Source organism: Ammospiza caudacuta, chromosome 14, assembly GCF_027887145.1.
Source record: "Ammospiza caudacuta isolate bAmmCau1 chromosome 14, bAmmCau1.pri, whole genome shotgun sequence".
Taxonomy (NCBI): domain Eukaryota; kingdom Metazoa; phylum Chordata; class Aves; order Passeriformes; family Passerellidae; genus Ammospiza; species Ammospiza caudacuta.
The window spans coordinates 7,843,802-7,864,336 of NC_080606.1; the positions used below are offsets into that span (position 1 = coordinate 7,843,802).

Here is a 20,535-nt window from a genome sequence, read left to right on the forward strand (position 1 = left end):
CAGCATTCACCATGATCCTCAGATGGGTGCACAGTGAGTGGTGCATCTCAGAGTGCTGGTTGAACTGGTTTTGAACTGGTGAGGTGTTCAGCCATTTGCTGCTAAAACTCCACTGCTGATAGCTTTGAATGACAGGTAGTTAAATGTGAAACAGCAACAGCTTCTAGACAGGTGTATTCAGCTGAAGGTAACTTAAAGTTCTCTCTCTGCTTTGGACATTTGTAATAGTTCTTTTCCATTTGTTTCATTAGTCTGGAAAGGAAGTCAAGCTCAAAGTGGAAACAGTTCAAAGGCTCTTTCTAAGTAATCTCCTGAAAGCCAGAGCAGTTGATTTTAAACAGCTGCAAATTTACTTAGACAATTCACTTAAAAATGTTTTTTCACTTATTTACACCAAGTTGCAAATTAACTATTAAAAATTCCAGTAAATTTCATCAGTGAGAGAAGTTATTTAAACTGAAGACATGGATCTTAATCTGATCAGTGTAGCTAAGATAATCTGGCTGAACACTGTTTTCTGGAAGATGCTGAGACATTTGGCTTCTGGACTCTAAAACCTTTTAGTAAGTCAAGAAAAAAGCTTTGGTCAAGGTATACAAGTACCTATCTTGCACAGAATATTAGATAAGAAAATAAAATCCATATGTTCCAGGAAGTGGTGGCTGATTTTACTGAGTTAGGACAAAGGATTTTGTGCCAAGATGGGCTTTGGGGGAGACAGCTGGAAGGCAGAGGGCTCTCAGGTCACAGCAGTGAGTGATTCTGTTTAGCTCTGATGTGCTACACCTGCCAGGAAGCCCTGGATACTCGAGCAGCCTGTGTACAAGTGAAGTGCTCAGACTAACCTGGGTCTGTGAAGTGCTCAGACTAACCTGGATCTCTTCCCAGCAGCCAAACCCCGTGGAGCAGCGTTACCTGGAGCTCCTTGCCTTGCGTGATGATTATATCAGGAGACTTGAAGAGCTTCAGATCACAAATAATGCTAAGATATCCAATTCATCAGCCTCATCAACATCTCCCTCACAAATGGTGTCCCAAGTGCAAACACAATTTTGAAGAAAATGTTGGCTTCTTCCCATACTGTAATAGCAAGTGGTGCTTAACATAGATCTCTAAAGAGGAATATTCTAATGCCTTACACTAGACTGTCCTAACACAAATTATTATAAACTGTCTTCATTTGAGGAGGACTTCACAGCAAACACACCCAGCTCTTCGATTACGTGCCTTTCAGAACCTGTGGACTGGGAACATTATTAATCAACTCATAGCTATGGAGGGCTTTAAGAGTTATTTTGGTAGGTCTGGTACAAGTTAAATTGATATATTGTTTTCATAAGAATGCTTTAATTTATTACATTTTAGGTCATGTTTTTGTAAGGAAATTCATGCTCAGTCTTACCTGTCATGAATAAACACAATAATGGCAATAGGAATATTAACACTGTATATAATTAGGTATGTCTGTGTTCCTGTTAGGAATACATTCATGGAGTTCATGAGAGAAAAATAAATTATATTGCAAGATGTCAGAGAGAAGTGTTGAAACTTTCTGATTACCCAAGAATTCCAAATTTTACTTTTTTTTAATAAATAGAAATATGGAAGGCATTTCAGTGATATGCTTCTAAATAAAAAATTCAAATAGCTCAGTAGATATCAAAATAAAAGAAACTTTTTTATTGTAAATTGATTTTATTTTTTTTAAAAAAAACAAATGAAAGTTGTACTGGTTTCTGAGAAGTTCTGTTTGGGCTAGCTGTTCAGCACTAAAATACAGTACAAATTATCACTGTGGGCAGTATTGATTCTTTGGATTAATACAGAATTAAATGTTTCCAAAAGAAAGTTTATAAAATGAAAAACAGAACTACAGAGACATTGCTTAAATATCCAGCAATAGCCATAGTATTAAAGCTTCTGTTTGTCTTTTAAAAATAAATGTGCCTGTTTAAAGGAGCTTTTATACCAAAGTAGACAAAAACTCTCAGTTATAAATAATTTTGAAAGCTTGTACATTTATACTTTACTGTTTAATTTAACTCCTGTTCTGCAGATTTATTCTAACATTTAAGGGGCTTCAGTATCCAAGATTTGCATATAGTGTCTGCACTTACATTGAACGTTAAAGTGAGCTCTAGTTTCAAGCCTACCTTTCAGAGGCTTTTTGTAAATCTTTAATTTGTTTCTTTCAGGTAATTTTTAAATAGTTGCTAGCATTTCTTATGACAGTACAAATTTTGCTCTTGATATTTAATTAAAATTTTGCATATTCTCATAAGTTTAATGATATTCAAGCAATCCAGGAAATACTGCAAGTCAGAATCTGTAAAGGACTCTAATATTGTTATTTTAAAGGAGATATTTTGATGCTTTAGGCTTCTATCATTGTAAATTATTGTACATGTGGTGAGGTTTGATCTGCAAGATATAATAGGATTATATATAAATTAAGTTTTGTGTAAGTGTATATAATATAGTTTATTAGAAATTCTGCAAGTTTATAAAGTGTAAATATTTTGCATATGAAAACTAAATTTAAAGGTATAGTTCCATAAAATAAGTCAAAGTTTAGAGGACATTGAATATTTAAAACAGTATTTTTTCAAAGGAATAAAAATATACTGCCTCTGGATTTAATTCAGTATATGCACTGAGTTGCACTGTGTTTTCAGGGAAGTTCAGAGCATACAGCATGTGTGCTCTAAATATGCAGAATTATATGACTTTTGTCCTCTAAATTTCATTCTCCCATCTATGCTCTCCAGTATGTGTATCCAAAATAACAATGTTGTCCCCCAATCTTGACTTGTTAAGATTCATTACATCAGATAAATGAAGAAGGATACTCAGTTGTTCATGATGTATTTTACATTTTGAAAGCTATGCATACTCTGGTATATTTGCCTTCTACTTACTTGTGGTTTATTTAAAGAAAAAAGCGCTATTTTTATTAGAATATTTAAAGTTTCTGTATTTGAGTTTAACATATTGGTGACATCTCTGAGCGGTGTGATAAACTTCTGAAAATCTAAAATCTAATCGTTTTTACTGTGTAAACACTACATGATAACCTGTTACATTTGGGAAAGTGTCATGTAATGGAAAGGATCTTTTTGCACTTACTTCATTACATATTACTTTGTATTACTCTTCAGCTGAATTTGTCTTTGAAGCTCTTTGCAGGCTTGCAATTTTTCAAGCCAGCAGATAGGATGTGTGTTTTAATTGTTTTTACATATGAGACCAACATAAAGGTGATTTTAATCCAGTCTGCTCTGGAAAATACTACTTGTGAATGTAGGCATCCAGATTTATCAGTGCTAGCAGAACATCTCTGTCCTCCCCCAGTCTGGGCTGTTCTGCACAGACCTCCTGAGCTCTGTGCACACCGGTCCCTGCCAGGAGCACACCTGGGGAAGCTTCTGAGCTCGTGAGGATGAGACTTGCAGGCGCTGAGTGCCTTTTCTAGGAGGGGTGAAAAGCAGAGCTGGGGTGTTAGCATCACCAGCAATGAATGCCCAATATCCCATAAGAAATGTCAGTCTTGGAATGCTAGGTTAGGTTTTTTGTATTCTTCCTTCCATGGACATGAGGAGAAGCAGCTATGTTTTGTGCTGGGTTTCTGTTACTTATTTAGAAAGGTTGTTTTTTGAATGCCTTCTTTTATTTGCTCATGCCTTACCCTTCCCCCCAGCATCAGTTATGGCTGTACCTGACATGACTTGTGTGCTACCTCCTTTTGATGTATTGTTAACCTCTGCCTTGAGTTCAGATGTTGTGTCGCAGCGAGCATTCTGTCATGCATGAGAACATGATCAGTGTGATCAGTACCAGCGCAGGTCTCCTCAGTACTGCCGCTTCCTCACTAACCATGTCGGCCGCGCTCCTTGGATGCCGCGGGACTGCTCTGGAGCCGGGCCCTCCGTGCCAGGCCGTGGGTCGGGGGAGAGCAGTGAACATTATCCGTCTGCCGTGTCTGTGCGGGGAGGGGAAAATAAAGATGTCAGTGCTGAACTCTGTGCCTCCACCAGCCCTTTTCCTGCCGCGTCTCCGCGCTGGGGCCGGAACGGGCGGCGGGCGGGAGCTGCCGTCCCTCGGCCCGGCCCGGCCCGGCCCGGCCCCGCCTTCCCGCGGGGGCCTCTGGGAAGGCGCCGCCGCCAGGTGACAGCCCTCGGCGCTGCCGGGGCCCCAGCAGGCTGGGCTGTGGCGGCCGGGCCGGGCGCCGCGGAGAGGCGGGAGACCGCCCGCCATCCCGGCGGCGCGGCCGGAACCATGGAGCGAGCGGCGGCGGCGGCGGGGCCGGCGGTGGAGGGCGGCGGCGTGAGCCGGAGAGCCGTGCGGGCGGGGGGCGCCGCGGCGGCGGGCGCGGGGTCGCGGCAGCCCAGCACCGAGACCCTGGACAGGTGAGCGGGGCCGGCGGCCGGGGACGGCCCCGGGCGGAGCGGGCGGCGGGAGAGGGGGCGCCGCGGCCTGCGGGGCCCGGCTGGGGAGGCGGCGGGCGCCCCTCGGCCCAAGCCTCGGCCGAGCGCGGTTCCCCGGTCTCAGGGCGGCCTCCCCGACCCCTCCGGCCCCAGAAGCTGCAGTCTGAGGGCGGCAGTTGTGCAGCGGCGGATGGTCCGCGGCGGGAACCGGCCGTTGTCAAAGTTTCCTCCTGCGCTTGCCGTGTGCCGGCAGTGCCGCCGCCGGCTTGGCCGAGGCTGAGGCGGCCCGGGGATTGGAGTAGCGTCCTGCAAACCCGAGCTGAGACCGTCCGCGGGTTTTGAGTCTCTTCCCGATTGGTTTGGATTTTTTTCCGTGCGTGTATTTAATCTGCAGAGGTGGGACTGTCCCCAAGCACCGCTGTGCCCTCTCGGTGTGCGGTGTGTCCCGGAGTGCTGTGTCCCTGGTGTGTGTCTGTGTGTGCAGTGTCCCGGAATGCTGTCTGTGTGTTCTGGTGTGTGTCTGTGTGTGCGTTATGTGTCTGTGTGTCCCTGGTGTGTGTCTATGTGTCCCGTGTGTGTCTGTGTGTGCGTTATGTGTCTGTGTGTGCGGTGGGTCCGCAGGGTCTCACCAGAGCGGTGCCAGGTGGGACCGCATCTCCTCCGGCAGCCCCTGGCAGAGACATTACTTCACTCAGAAGTTTCCAGCTGAAGGTGGGCTTCAGAATTGAGCTTAAAAATCCTTAAGCAAGAGTAGAAGTGAATGGAAATCTCACCCTGATGAAAACTAAATAAAAAATAATATTTAAAATCAGTGCTAGGTTCCAGTCTCTGTATTCTCTTTTTTTCTCTCGATAGAAACCTGGGGATTTCCATCATTCTAGTGAGGATGGAAATCAAATGTCCATTTTCTGTCATCAAGATGTGCACCTTTGTGTTCCTTATTAATGCACTTTCTTATCCTAATTTTCATCTTCTCTTCTTCTGATCTTCCTCTTTCCTGTCCTAGTTATGTCCATTTGTCATACAGTTCACTTGTTTGCCAGTAGGGTTGTGCCAGGCCAGGCTGATGTGTGTGGCTGCAGATGAGATAGAATGCAAAGGCAATGAGTTCTGCTGTGTGCCCCACTGGTGCATGGGGACAAGGCACCTCGGTGTGATCAGTGTTCTCTGGAACGCTGTCACATCCCCTGCACTGGCCTCAGGGGATGGTCCTGCATTCATATTTGTTTTCCTGCTGTTACTTGCTCTGTTGATATAGTGATTCCTTGTGAAGATAAGCCATAGAAAAATAAATCCTTTACTTAATTAACAAGTGAGTGCTTATTTGAAAACAAACTTAGGCAACCCCTGAAGAGCTATACTGGAAATTAAAGAGATGTGAGAGACTGAGAAATAAATGAGGTAAGAAAAGGATTTCTGTAGGATTTAGGTGTTGGGCTCTTTTGCAGAACTCAAGTGAGGAGTTCTCTAAGTAAATCTGGGTTTAAGTTCAGCACTAACCTGAGAGTTGTCTTTGTTGTTCAAGCAGGGCTATCATAGATGTGTTTTAGTTGCAAAACAAGATTGTGAGATCTAGTCTTGTGTAGAATGTGCAGGTGGGAAGAAAGCGATTAAAATTTATCAGAAAATTTTTGAAAGATCTTCCACTTTGGGTATGACATTGTTGCATAGATCTGTGCCTTATACTTAGCTATAGTGGCAGAGTTAATGTAAGGAAAGATCTCTTTTTCAGTAGTAATTGGTCATCTAAGGTGACCAATCCTTACCCCACCCTCTTAATGTCTGAGGTGTGGTGCACCTGCTGGGTGCTGGGTATGTGTAGGTCTATTCACTTCAATGTCGTGGAGCATTCATAGAATCCAAAGCTAGTTTATAAATTAACTTTTAAAAAAATAACATTTTCTTTCTCTATTTGACTTCTGAATAAGCATTCAGTCTATAGATGAGCACAGCTGAATGGTGTGAAGAAAAGTGGCAGTTATCTAAGGTACCATCCGAGGCTGTGGTAATGCTCAGTTCCCTCTGGCATTCCCAGTTTGTCCTTGGATACCAGTGGGTGTTGAGCAGCCCTAGTGCACTTCAGACTGTCATTGCTTCTCCCTCTCAGTGGGGCATTACTTGTGGGCAGCTCCAGTTCAGGGGGCTGTTCTGAAATGGCACCACCTGGGCTTTAGTGCAGTTCAGGTGCTTTAGGTTCTTGTAAACGCCTTGTGCTGTGCAGTTCAGTGCTGCGGCATGTGAAAGATTATCCAGGGTTTATTTCATTAATTGGGAAAAGCTGCAGCTAACTAGAAGTTACCCTTTAGACAACATGTATTTTTAACATTTAATACAGAATACAACATTAGCATAGTTAATTTTTTTTTAATACTAGCACAAAGTAATTTAATTCTGAGGCTTTACAGAATAATCAGGACATATTAATAAGGACAGTATAAGGAGCTCCTGTTACTTGGCAAAACTCATTCCATGGATGGATTTAAGAAAGAAGCACATGAATGGTAAAAATTACACTGGATAAGGAAAAGAATATTTTTCAAGTTCCTAGTACCCTAACCTCACTTTTAACATCCTGACAGCTCTGTGTCTCTGACATGATCTAGTAAAATTCTTTTATGGAATTTGATCAATAAAATAGTTGCATTCTACCCACAAAGCAAACTAAGTTTTACTATGTTATTGATTACTTACAGTGTTGCTTTCTGGATCTGTGCTGTTCAAAATACACATTTTGAATTACTGCTAAATAATTTGAAATTTCTGGTTTTGTAGCCCGACTGGATCCCACGTGGAATGGTGTAAACAGCTGATTGCTGCAACCATTTCGAGTCAGATTTCAGGGTCTGTCCCATCAGAGGGTGTGTCCAGAGACTACAGGGTAAGTGACCTGAAGAATGCATTGATTTGTTTTAAGATACAAGAGTGGAAGATGGGGAGGGTCCTTGCTATCTTGATTAGCCAATGGTAAGTGATCACTGAGTGTTTCAGAGCTAGAAACATCTCATTATCCAGTGGAATCTCTTGAATTTGCTTCCTGTTTTCCTCTATATTTAGAATAGTGCCATTGAAGTCTAGAGAATAAAAATTAACAGAGAAGTGAAAGGAAATTTTAGAAGTCGATGTTTTGAATAAAACATCAAAAGTGAGTTTTCTTTTGATTACTCTATAAAATAATTAGTAAAGTAGATTATAGTTATAGGTTGAAACGGTTTCTTGTGTGGGTTATTCAGAGTGCAGAACTGAGCTCCTCAGATTCCACAAAAAATAAATTAATGTCTTTGTTACTGTGTAGGGAACATAATTGAGTATCATTGTTGATGGGGTTTCTCCAGAGACACAGAATTTAACATCAAACAAACAAGTCACCTTTTTCATTCCTTCCCAGCAGCATTTTTGTCACAAAGGTAATGATGCACAGTATGGTTTCTCTGAGTTCCACTGTGCTTTTACCCTCACTGGCTGTTCCCTTCATGCAGCCACTCAGTTCAGCTGTCAGGAATGGAGCATGGGCAGTTTTTCTCCTCTCACAACGTGACCAATGTTTTTCAATTCCCTTTAAGAAGCCCAACTTGCTGCTGTTTAGATCCCTTTTTCTTCCTAGATTTGTAACAGCTTTATTGTTCATAGAGAATGGCCACTGGAAAGTTTTTATGTCTTGTTTTGTTTAACTTGATTTTAATTCACATATGCTCTGTGATTACAAACTATGTTGTCTGCAAACAGCACATTTTAGATTGAGTGACAGCAGGTCAGATTCAGCCTGAGTCTGAGATGAGTCCACAAAATGTTTTTGACTGTAGTGTGTTTAGAAGTTCAACAGAGTTTCACACAGTTGGCACAGTCAGCACTTTGTACAGAGTAGCTCTCCCATTCTACAGCAGCTGAATTGCAAATGCTTGCTCCACATCAAGGCCATCATTTTTGGTAAAACACTGTGGGAAAGCTTGCTTTGCATCTGTTGATGTTGTATTTGCCATGGATTTCATTTTAGGTAAAATCCATGTGTGTAAGCCTGGTGTTCAGTTTATCTCTGAGTAAAGTGCATTCCTCTGGAATGAAGAGCACTGTTTAATTTTGAATAGCTTCCATCTCTATACCAAACTCTTCTCAGATATTATTTAACAGGAATAAATCTTTTAAGGCCTAATTAAAATTCTACTTCATTCTCTCTCTCTGAGAAGTGAAAGAAAAGGATTTAAGCCTGATGGTTTAAATGAAGAATTTTTTGTGAATAAATTGTATTTGGCATCATTGCATTGCTGTGATTTGAAATCCCATATTTGTATATAACGTGATGGAATTTTTTATAGTTGCTTACTCAGTACCACTAACGGGTTGTGTTTGTTCATTATTACTGTGGAATCCACACATGAAAAGCTCAGTTTTCCTTTGAGACATCTTTCTCTTTTGATGCCCTTTCCTGGGTCTTCATTACCTTTGGTTACCTCGAATTGCTGCATTTAGAGACTATGTTACAACTCAGAGCCTTCAGAACAGGTCAGACGTGTGTGTTTGCTTCTGGAACCGGTCAGGCAGTTCTGTTACTTTGTGCTGGATTTACCCGGAAATCATTGCTTTATTATTTCTTTTTTATTGTTTAAATTAATATGCTTGCAAAACCAAGTAAATATATTGATTCTTGTATCTAGCGGTGTTACTCGCGTTACTCTTATGTGACTTAGCAGGAGGAGGGAAGCAGGGGGGCAGCGAATGGAATGGTCAGAACCGGAGAGCACTGGGGGAGCTCTTGCTTGCTAAACCCTCCAGCAGCAGCGATCTCAGGCTCTGCTCAGCTCTGCTGTGTCTTCTCTGACACATGCTCTGCCTGCAGAGTGTTCTTGAATGAGGGGCTCATATAAATGAAAATGGCTCAGATTGTAGCTGCTGGCTACAAGCACCTTCAGAAGTTGAGAAGAGTTGTCTTTTTCTGAAAGGTCCGTGCCTCTCCTTCATGGTTGTTAGTGCAGGCTTATTGTCTTCCACCTAGAAGGATTACCAGGCTCTTTCTTCTCTTTTAACAATAGCACAGTGTAGCAGGATAAAAGGGTGATTAGGAATGAATGTTTTCAAAGAGCTTGGAATTTGTTACATCACTAAAATCAAGTGGCTAAGATTTTTTTTTAGACCAAAAAAAATCTGCAAATGAGAGTTATTAGTTCTACATAGTTTTGTTTTGTTCTTTCAAAACCCAGCTATAAATAAAATGTTTGGGAGTAGAGTTTTTTTGAAAATCTGGTGAATTAAGATACAGTATCTTTAACAAATCAAATCCGTGTGTTTCATTGGATAATATTTTATATTTTAACTAACAGGTGTACAGGAGGCCAGTAATACGGGTAAGATTACCTTTGGCTAGCAGTGAACTGCCTCCTACCTGTGTGTCTCTTGTGCTGTGTGAGATCTTGGTGTGTCAAGCGTTCTTTACCTCATTAATGGGTTTTATGGAGCAGTCAGGCCATTTTGCTATGCAGTGCAACAGCTTCTTGCCACAAAAATGCTTTATATACATTACAATGTTTTCATGAGCAATGAAAGTTAGTATGTAAGAGAGCAATATTTTAAAATTATGTTATGAATGTGCAATACTAACTTCAGTTTTATTACATTAATTTTGACAAAATGGATGCTTGCAATTCAGGTTTACATGCTTCAGAGTGCAGAGTACTGTGTTAGCAGCTCTAACATGTCTGTGCTAAAGAATACCAGTGGTAAAAGCAATTTGTCTGTCTGTCCTATTTAAGTAAGTTCCAAATTCATGCTTGCCTTTGTACTTGTTTTAAATTAGTTGTTACCAGGCTGTAATAGGATTGAAAGTTAGGTTTGAAGTTAGGCACTAGTGCAATGACCTACATCTTTTTAATGATAATTTTGAGGCCAGGGCTTGCCCATTGTCCATTGAAGATTAAAAAGGGCATGCCTTGTTTTCTTGCCCCTCTCTCTTGGTAACATTTATGGAGTGAGAAATGATCTGGATAGTGTTCTGACATTGTTCATGAAATGTGTCCAACACTTTTATTCAAACAAAGACCTCTTGTTCAGTCTGAAACCAAGAGATGAAGTCTCAATGGATTCTTTTTCTCATCTGTTGTTTACCTATTTAAAAATGATGTGTTTAGTCCAATCATACAAATCCACAAACTGATATTTTTTTCTTTTGAATCGACAGCACTTCAAATAATTGGTCTTAGTTGAGTAACAAAAAGTCGTTTTGTTCAGTTGTTCCCAGTTCTGTGTAAAGGCTTTGATATTTGAATGGTCTGCTCTGCTTCTTTGTCTTTCATATATTTAAATTTTTTGGTGTATTTGCTCATTGTCCTGCTATTTTTCTTCCAGAGATCACAGTGTCTACTTTTCTTTGATTTCAGAAACAATATAATTATGATCAGAAATTTAAGTAATTTCTGTATGATAGAATTCTACCCATACCAAAATGTTAGTAACATTATAGCTTGAAAAGGTTTTTTCATTACATACAACTTTTTTAACTCATGTAGAGTTCAAATTATCTGAAGATATCTGAAGTCCTTTTTCTAAGCTTGTTCTTGAGGGTTTCTTGTAGAAATACTGTAAAAAGAAAAATTGACTTCTAACAACACTTGTAAATTTAGACTAAGACTGATTTTACAGTCTGACCAAGTGAGTTCTTTGCATTTGAACTGGGAGTAATGGACTGTCATGAGCACAACTTCTCTCCAGCTGTTAAAGGAAGAAGACGGAAGAACATTTTTGGCTGAACATGTTAAAATAATTCCTTCAGCTGACCCAATGACATTTGTGCTTCTCTGCAGTGTGCAAAAGGACCTTATGTTTATTAAGGAAATTGAACTAATGTTCAGGATTTGCTGCCAATGATGCAAAAATAAATTACCATGAAAATGTGAATTGTTTGCATATTTTGCTATGAGTAGTAATTTTAGTTTCTGTAAAGTTACTGGCCAAGTTTCAAACAGCAACATAGAAGTTGCTAGAAAGATATGTAAAACTATAAGATTGAGAGTTCAATTACAAAATGTTTTACACAGCAAAGCTTTTTTTTAAGTGTCTAGGTACTTCTGTTGGATGTCAATCTATTTTTTCTGTAAAAGATTGCATGAGTTTTCCCATAATGCTGCCATTGCAAGTTGTTCTCAATTTCTTCTATTGATAAGCATGTGGCATACTGAAATTAATTTTCTTCATTGTAAGGTTATTTGTCTTAAAAAGACAGTACATACTTTTGTGTTCTTATCTTCCAGCACTGACTCTTTTGTGAAAAAGGGAGTAAATTTTTCATTTTGTGTTGTGCCAAGTAACATTCAAAGGATGGTGCTAATAGCTTGGATTCCCTTCTGTGGAAAGTAGTGTGTGCCAGGAGTGGAAGATTTTGGAAAGCTAAACTGGAGTTAAAGTATATGCTGTCTTTTTAAGGAAATTTTAAAAAGGGAAACAAAAAAAAAGATAAGATTCTGTCCTTTCACCTGTTGTCTGCAATTTTTTTGCTGTTACTTCTCTCTTGCCCTACTGCTGCCTCATGCAAAGCAGGAGATTCAGGATGGACACAATGGCTATCATTCTGAAGCAGAACCTGATCAGGTGGCAAGTTTTACTCATCTTTCATTCATTAACTATGTAGCAAGGTACTATAAAGTAGTATTCATACAGTGCATACAAATCTTACTTTTCTTACTCAAGAGAAGCCCTAGAAAGCATTTAGTTGTAACAGGTTATGTGCCAGACAGAGTTTTCTTGTAAGGTCATGTAGTCTAAAATACAATACTGAACATAAGCCTGGCTTACAGAGCACATCCACCCTCAGTCTGTAAGCACATTATTTTTTGTGATTGACTGCTGAATGTGAAATTCTAAAATTTTCCAAGGAAATCTCAAGCCTGAGATCAGCTGAAATATTTTTAGAAATTATTTATTAGGGAGAGCTTGGGGTAGTCTGTGTGGAAGCAGAGAGATCCTGCCAGTTACTTCTGTGTGGGTCAGAGCTGCAATACAAGGGGAGGATTAGTTGTTTTTTGTAACAAGTTACCCCATTATATTTATTCAGGATGTAAAAAATAGAGACCCTATTGTCTCATCATTTTGACCTGAGACAGATCACTTTATTACATGGTCCTTAACAGGCCCACAAACTGTTTTATGCTTTATTACAATCTTTAGTACTTTGTAAATCTTAGCTGCCAGCAAAAGACCCTAAGAATCCATCATGTATCATTCAGCAATGAAGCCATTTACCTCAATGAAAATTTATTAAAGTAACTTTATTTTAAAATTGCTAATTGTCCTTCTGTATTTTGTTATTACTTCATTCTTAATCTGACCATCTGGATCCAAAATTCCTATAGTGAACCTGTTCCATAGCCTGTGGCACTATTAGTGTAAGGTATTGATTGAAATAGAGTATTGTGGGGTGCTTCTTACTATCAAAATCACAAAGTTAAAATGTTTAAATAAAGTATCTGCCATATAATTGTCTCACATGAAAATACTCAAATATTAAATAAGCAGCGTTAGAATTTTTAAAAAAACAAAAGAGCTTTAAAATGTTCTCAAATAGATAAAATACCCCAAAAATACCTGCATTCAGCAAAACACTAACAAATTATTAATTAATAATTTGGGCTGATCTTATTGTTCTTATTTTTGTATGCTATATATAGCTAGCATGTGAAACTAATTGTTGCATGAATGCTTTGTTACTAATATGTAACTAACATGTATGTCTGTGTTAAATTTATAATGCTTAGTTTTGTGTTTGGTTGTTTTTTTGTTTTTTTCTTTTACTGTGGTATTGTTTAGTACAGTTGTGTGATTTTAAAAAAGACACACTTCTTGTGTTCCAGTAATCTGGTAGTAAAAGCACTTTGCATCAAAATGTATCGATGTGGTACAGATGGAGAGTGAGATTTACTCATGATTTTGGATTTTTGCCAGGCACTGCGGGATGGAAACAAACTGGCACAGATGGAAGAGGCTCCACTTTTTCCTGGAGAATCAATCAAAGTTATTGGTAAGTGTACCACTGAGTGCTGCACTGAATACTGGTAAATTGCTGCTTTATTTAAAAACAGAATATGACTTCCTTTTGACTTTTGGTATTTCATTTAATGCCACTTAAAATTAGATGTGGATTTCTTTTCTTTGTCTTGTAAATCCAAGTGTAGGAAGGAGAAATCAGATCCAGAGGATGACTTGCTCCATATAGATAATATTAATTTTCCTAAGGCTTTTTTGTTCCATAGGGATATATATATTGTATTTCTGCTTGGGGTGCTAAGAATATATCACAGATTCAAAATTCTATTCTTCAAAAAAGATGAAGTTGTGGTGAACTTAGTTTCCAGTACTTAGTGGGATTTATTTCACTCTGGCATGTGACAGCAAGCTCTGTGCTAGCAGTGCAGTACTTGGCTAGGAAAGAATACCAGCAAATAAAAGTGAAAACAAAGCTGTGGCTATAGAACTGAATTACTTGCAGATGGGGTGCCTGTGGATCAGTAATTGCCACTTTGGATGCTCTGTCTTTGGGGTGAGTGTGGCTGCTCTGAACCTGGTACCTGCTGGGGACCTGCCTGCCCTTGCTGCAGCCCTGCCCCAAGTGCTCAGGAGCAGCAGGGGAGGAATTGGATTCCTTTCATTGTTGAGATAAAGACAACTCTGCAAGAATAGACTTTCCTAAAGAGGTCAGGCATCAAAATCTTATGGAGCTGCCAAAATCTTGTGAGTTTCAAATGAAAATAGACTGTTATGCATCAAATGTCTGTAATAGTAAAACAAAGCTCTAATTGATCTGTTTTCCAGCTAAGGACGTTATGTATATCTGCCCATTTATGGGAGCAGTCAGTGGCACACTCACAGTGACGGACTTCAGAATGTTTATCAAAAGTGTGGAGAGGGTAAGACTTCACTATCTATCTGCCTGCAGTTTCAGGTAGGAATGTTGTTGAAGTAGATTTCAGAAAGTGACAAATTCCATGAAGTGTGATGTTTCACAGCAGTTTACTAAACTGCTGTGAAACTGTTGGCTCTAATGAAACACACATGAATAGTACCAATTTGTATTTCTTCTCATGTGATAAAATCTATTTCTTTTATATACAAATTTCAGGATCCACCTTTTGTTGTTGATGTTCCCCTTGGAGTTATAAGTAGGGTTGAAAAAATTGGAGTACAGAGCCATGGAGACAATTCATGTGGTATAGAAATAGTTTGCAAGGTAAGGCGTGGTAGAGATTTATTTATAGTAAATTATTTTCATTTCATTTTTCTGTAAGAAGAATCTGCCAGCCCATGTGCTGTTTTTCTGTCTGATCAGTTCCCTGTATTTGAATCATGCTTCATTTATTTCAGTTCCTCTATGATACTTGCAGTCTAAAACACTTCTGCCTTTTGTCTGAAGAGTGAATTGAAAGGAAAAGTGGCAATTTTTATATCAAGCATCTCTACTGACAGTCCTAGTTACCTCATGAATGCTTACACAACTCTGTTCTGTTGGGGGTTAGATGATGTCAGTGACTTAGTGTTCCATATATGCCTTCATTCAATCAAATGTTTTATAACTGCTTTTTCTTTTTTTAAGTTACCATAGAGTAAACTGTCACTTATTTTTGACAGGATATGAGAAATTTGCGGCTGGCCTATAAACAGGAAGAGCAGAACAGACTGGAGATCTTTGAAAACCTTGTAATACGTGCATTTCCTGTTTCTAATGGGCTGGTAAGTCTTGAGATGGAGAGAGGCTGTCACTGGCTCTCCTCTTTTGGGAAAGTGTAGGGGAGGAAATACAAGGGCTGCATAACAAACTTTGAAGTGTTGATTCACAAAATCTGTTATAGAGCGGGCAGGCCACTCTGACCCTGTGTGATTTTGCATTAATTCATCAAACACAGCTGTGTCTGCTATTGGTGAAATTAATTTATGCATAACCCTTGAGATCTAGGTTTGCCTAATGTTGCTGATTAAAAATATGTATGTGTTGACTCTTGTTTTCTGCAGTAGATAATTAAATCTAGAAGTTCTATCTAATACAACAAATAGGTACAATTAGTCTTGTTATAAGCTGCAGAATCCTATTTTGTTTGCTTGTGTGGGTAAGGAACTGGTTGGGAGGTAGGAAACCAATTTTCTAATCTTGGCATTGCCATTGATGTGTTGTGTGATCAGAGGCAAGTAACTTCAATTTTCTGTTTCCTATGTTGGTTTTTTGAACTTTAAACTCATGCTTGATGGAACTCATACTTAATGGAAAAAACTATCTTTTTTTCTAGCTCAGTGTTTTCCAGTCTTGACTGAAGGTGTTATGTCTGCTTGATATTTGAAATACTGGAGTGTTGACTGTTTTGGAGTTACTGTGCTTACAACCTGTCAGGCAGTAATTTATGATTTTGTTTTGTTGTTTTTAGCCTCTTTTTGCATTCAGCTATAAGGAAAAGTTTGCTGTTAATGGCTGGAAGGTGTATGATCCAATGGCAGAATATAAGAGGCAGGTAAGTTATAGAATAATTGGTGTATTTTTTTTTCTCCATCTCCCCCAGAGGCATTTAAACAAAGAAAAATTGTTACAGAAAATGCATCATTTTCAGCTCTTGCTACATAGACTGACTGCATCTCATGTTTAGATAATAAAATGCAAGTGGCCTGAGTTTGAGTGTGTTGAGCACCTGCTAAAGTTGATGGAGATACAGGTACTTGGAGATACTGAGTACTTGAGTGAATTGGTGTAACTTAACATGATTTTGAAATCCATATTTTTCAAGTGCTGTTTCTACAAAACACGGACTTTATAAAAAATTGAATTTGAATAAACATCACTAAACAGAAGAGTAACTGTAATTTGTAATTTTAAATCTGCATTTTCCATCTGGTTATTTTCCTTATCAGTTTAGTAGGAAAGACTTGCATTGATTTATGATTCAGTATGAAGACCAAAGTTTATAGCTTATTTATAAAAAAAATTGTGCATGCCTTTTTTTTTTAAATCATGCAGCACATAAAATTTTTCATTGCCCCAAACTGAGATATATAAAGGTATAACCTGAAAAATGCAAGATTGTTTTGTTTCCATACAGGGCTTGCCCAATGAGAGTTGGAAGATATCCAAAATTAACAGCACCTATGAGCTCTGTGATACATACCCTGCTGTTCTTGTTGTGCCAACCAGTGTGAAGGATGATGACCTCTCAAAAGTGGCAGCATTTAGAGCAAAAGGGAGAGTTCCTGTAAGTGAAATTTGTACAAGAGAATAAAAGTGTTTTAGAAATTTGTAGCTTTTAAAAAATTATTAGTGTTCTTTTAGGCTTCATTTTTTAAACAACAGTGGAGTGGCTTCCTTCCTGAGTTGGGGGGTGGGGAAAAGAAAGAAGAATTAGACTTAATGGGTTTAGAACTGAAGGGAGCAACTCAAGTGTGAGTTTAATTGCACAATTATTGTGCTATGTAGTGAGTTTTTTGTTTGGATTAGCACTTCTAGGCCACAGTGGTATCTCATGCTCTGGCATGTATTAGCTTGTGTTCTTATTTGGAGTAGAATGTGTCATAGCCATAGTGCTTTGCTTGAGAATAGACAAGGTAGCATTGGAACCACTTTAAATATGTTAGACTGTGTTGGTTTTCATGCTTAGCAAGGTAGTATATAGGTCCATATTCTTCCACATGGAAGCAGATTTTATTCCTCCATTGCCCTTTTTTTTCAATTAGAATAATACAGGCTTAGTTGCTGTTAGAAATAACAGCTAAGATGTTTAGAATCACTCTGTATTTCAGGCTCAGATTTGGGATGAGCAGTCAGTGCTAGTGTGCTGTCAATATGTTTTTGCATCAGCCTGTCCTTAAACTTGCATTTGTTGATTTGCCAGGAAATAATGCCAGATAGGCAATGTGATTGTCTGGTTGTTCTCTGGCCTGCTGCTTTTATAGTAGTGTAGTGAATTAAATACTTTTCTCTTGTTGCAGGTGTTATCCTGGATCCATCCTGAGAGTCAAGCAACAATCACACGATGCAGCCAGCCATCAGTTGGCCCAAATGATAAACGTTGCAAGGAAGATGAAAAATATTTGCAGACAATTATGGATGCCAATGCTCAGTCACACAAACTTATCATCTTTGATGCCAGGCAGAATAGTGTTGCAGATACAAACAAGGTAGGTTTGTATCATAACTGGCATTAGTTCATCAGCTTTATCACAAGACTGAAGCTTGAGCCAGATATCAGAATGTGGAGAATCTGATGTTGAAAAGAGATAAGAAAGGGTGCCTAAAGAGGGAGGAAGGTAAGCTGCTTGTACCATTTTAGAAAGGCTGGCAGGAATCAAAGGCAGCATGAAGATATTGTTACTGTCATGTTTTCTGAAAAATCCCTTTGCCAGGATTTCTTCTCCTCGGAAGCTGAGAAGCTCCAGAGAAAACTCAAAACAATAATTAGCTGATTCCTCTGTTTTGCTGCTTTGGAATGTAGTTGGAGATTGTTTTATCCAACAGGTGGTTGTTTGATTGGTTTCATGTGAATTGTTTTGACTTACTGACCAATCACTGTCCAGCTGTGTTGGGACTCCGGAGTCAGTCACGAGTTTTCATTATCATTCTTTGTAACCTTCTGTCTTTCTCTATTCTCTATTCTTTAGTATAGTTTTAGTATAGCATTCTTTAATATAATATAAGTACATAAAAAATAAGAAATTAGCCTTCTAAGAACATGGAGCCAGATTCTCAATTCCTCCTTCGTCCTGGGGACCCAGAAAATACCACAAATGGTGACCTCAGACATTGGCTGTAGCCTGAGCTCAGGACAGACCCACAGATATAGCTGAGAAATTATGCAGTAAAGCTCACAGAAGACCAAAGCTTTCATTAATAAAGCAGTGAAGGTATATGGATGTACTATCAAATGTAGCCTGTTGCAATTAGAATTTCTTTTACCTAAAAAACCTCCAGTTTTTTTTTAGAAAACCAGAAGCCAAAAATATGTTTTTATCAGCACTAAAATAATCTCTTCTCTCAGAAAATTCTTAAACTTGAATAAAATAACTCTCTCTGCCTTATGCTGAAGTCCTATACATGTTCTTCTCATTGTCTGCTTTTACCTTTTGAATGACAGGCTAAAGGTGGAGGATATGAAAGTGAAAGTGCCTACCCAAATGCAGAGCTGGTCTTTTTGGAGATTCACAATATCCATGTGATGAGAGAATCCCTGAGAAAACTGAAAGAAATTGTTTATCCTACTATTGATGAGACTCGGTGGCTGTCAAACGTGGACTCCACACACTGGCTGGAATATATAAGGGTAAAATGCTTTTGATGTGGAAAATCAATTACTTTTTTAAACCATGCTTTTAACTTGCACTTCCAAAAATATTGCTAAAATCATGCTGAAACTCAAGAATAATCTTGTGAATCAGAATAATCTTGTGAAAAAGTGTAATTTTTAAATAATCGCTTAGAACACAGCATTTTAAGCATTCCATAATAACACTGTATTTCTAGTTTTGTGTACTGGGAGATAGTGAGTTAATTCTCAATAATACAGTATCATATTTACTGCTGTGTTTTATTTTCTTGAGAAGGAATGTTTGTGGGCAGTCCAGGATTATCCCTCTTGTTTGGAAGAATGCACTGGGAACTTCAGAGTATATTTGAGCCACTGCCAAAAGAACTTGACTGTGAATTCCAGTCTTTCTCATCCTTCCCTCCTTTAGTGCAATGTTGCAGTTTTTGTGATGGGCACCTACATTTTCATGAGCTGTTTGTAACCACTGATCTGTCAGAATATCATCTGCCCTATTATTTAACATAATATTAAAATAAATCACTACCACACTCAGTTTTACAGTCAGTTTCACTAACCTTTGAAATTATTGTAGAGTAGATTATTTCATTACCACATTTAATCCTCTGTTTATGAATAATATGGATGGAGTGTAATTTGTTTTATTAGCAGCTGGCTCAAATGTCACTGATGCAAAACATGTTTGGGATCATTCATTAGTTTGACTCTTTTAAGCAGTTTCTGACAACTGCAGCAGAGCCAGTAGAGGGAGCAAACACAAAATTAGGAGCCAAATTTAATGATATTTTGGGAGCAGTTTAATTTTTTTGTTCACTTGAATTTGAACTATTTGAAACAGCATTGGGAATCTAATTCTAACAGCATTGAGTATCTGGAACACTTTTCTTATCAGCCTGGCCTTTTACAATTGTCTGTTTTGTGTTTGTGGTCACGTTTCATTGCCACTGACTCTGGTGGGGTTCTTGGATCAGGCAGTGACAGGAGTGAACTTTGATACCCCTGTAGGACAGGTGACAATAGCATAGCAATTGGAAATGTCTTTTAAATTATTTTGAAGAGTTGATGCATGTGTGACATTCTTCATGGATCTGTCCCTTACATGCTACTTCAGTTTAAGGTCCTGACAGCAGAAACTGGCTGATACCTTAAAGGCTGCCATTATTGTATTAACAGTGTTGATAGTGTCTCTCTGAGATTTCTTCCAAGAGTTCTTTGCCTTTTGATTTAGCTTGCTGTAGCACTAACACTCCACAGCTTTACTCTAAACACATCTGCTGTTTTCTGGGCCCAGACCAGTGTGGCTGTGTCCCAGTTGAATGTAATGCATCACTGGAAATTCACCTTCCAGCCCTGGCACCCACAGTGCTCCAGAGGTGGTCTGGGAGTGAAGGCAGCAGTAACTCAGTGTGTGCAGACAGGAATAACAACATGAGTAGAGGCACTTGGTGCTTATTGCATTCCTGGAGTATTTGCTGTCTGAGGGTAGAACTTCTGCTATTAACTATTTTTCAATTCTCATTTTGGAAACCAGTCCAAAGCCAGTTCTTTGTTAGGAGCCCTAACTGAAATACTGTGATGGTTACCAAGTTTTGAAAAATCTGTAAAGAATAATAAATTTGTAGAGGAAGCTGTTTTCTAAAGGCTGTTGTCCGCAGTGGAATAAAGTGCTTCACATACTCCACAGATATCTGCTGAATTAATAGTAAATGTGGTTTCTGTCTCCCATTCCCTGCTCATTTCCTGTACCTGTTCTATTGTTTTATTTCCAGCTGTTTTCCTTCAGAGGCATCTGTGTTCTCTTTAAAGCAAGCTATTGCATACCTGTATGTTAAATAGATTTG

General features: G+C 38.9%; 2 protein-coding genes across 6 annotated transcripts in view; both read left to right on the forward strand.

Annotated features, from left to right (window-relative positions):
* MTM1 (myotubularin 1) overlaps positions 1 to 3,997 on the forward strand; it is a 42,576-nt gene extending 38,579 nt beyond the window's left edge. For 2 of the 3 annotated variants that reach the window (XM_058814364.1, XM_058814366.1), the window contains one exon: positions 889 to 3,997. In XM_058814364.1, the coding sequence (XP_058670347.1) occupies positions 889 to 1,056 (168 nt within the window). In that variant the 3' untranslated portion in view covers positions 1,057 to 3,997. The remainder of the gene's footprint in view (positions 1 to 888) is intronic. The other variant, XM_058814365.1, reaches the window with a different exon arrangement.
* A 323-nt stretch (positions 3,998 to 4,320) lies between these two features.
* Positions 4,321 to 20,535, forward strand: part of MTMR1 (myotubularin related protein 1) — a 38,274-nt gene continuing 22,059 nt past the window's right edge. Inside the window, exons 1-11 of one of the 3 annotated variants that reach the window (XM_058813841.1) lie at positions 4,329 to 4,406; positions 7,197 to 7,302; positions 9,737 to 9,760; positions 13,347 to 13,422; positions 14,214 to 14,308; positions 14,521 to 14,628; positions 15,027 to 15,128; positions 15,815 to 15,898; positions 16,481 to 16,630; positions 17,364 to 17,552; positions 18,506 to 18,691. In XM_058813841.1, the coding sequence (XP_058669824.1) occupies positions 13,377 to 13,422; positions 14,214 to 14,308; positions 14,521 to 14,628; positions 15,027 to 15,128; positions 15,815 to 15,898; positions 16,481 to 16,630; positions 17,364 to 17,552; positions 18,506 to 18,691 (960 nt within the window). In that variant the 5' untranslated portion in view covers positions 4,329 to 4,406; positions 7,197 to 7,302; positions 9,737 to 9,760; positions 13,347 to 13,376. Of the gene's footprint in view, positions 4,407 to 7,196; positions 7,303 to 9,736; positions 9,761 to 11,945; positions 11,997 to 13,346; positions 13,423 to 14,213; positions 14,309 to 14,520; positions 14,629 to 15,026; positions 15,129 to 15,814; positions 15,899 to 16,480; positions 16,631 to 17,363; positions 17,553 to 18,505; positions 18,692 to 20,535 lie in introns of all 3 variants that reach the window. The other 2 variants (XM_058813840.1, XM_058813842.1) reach the window with 2 other exon arrangements.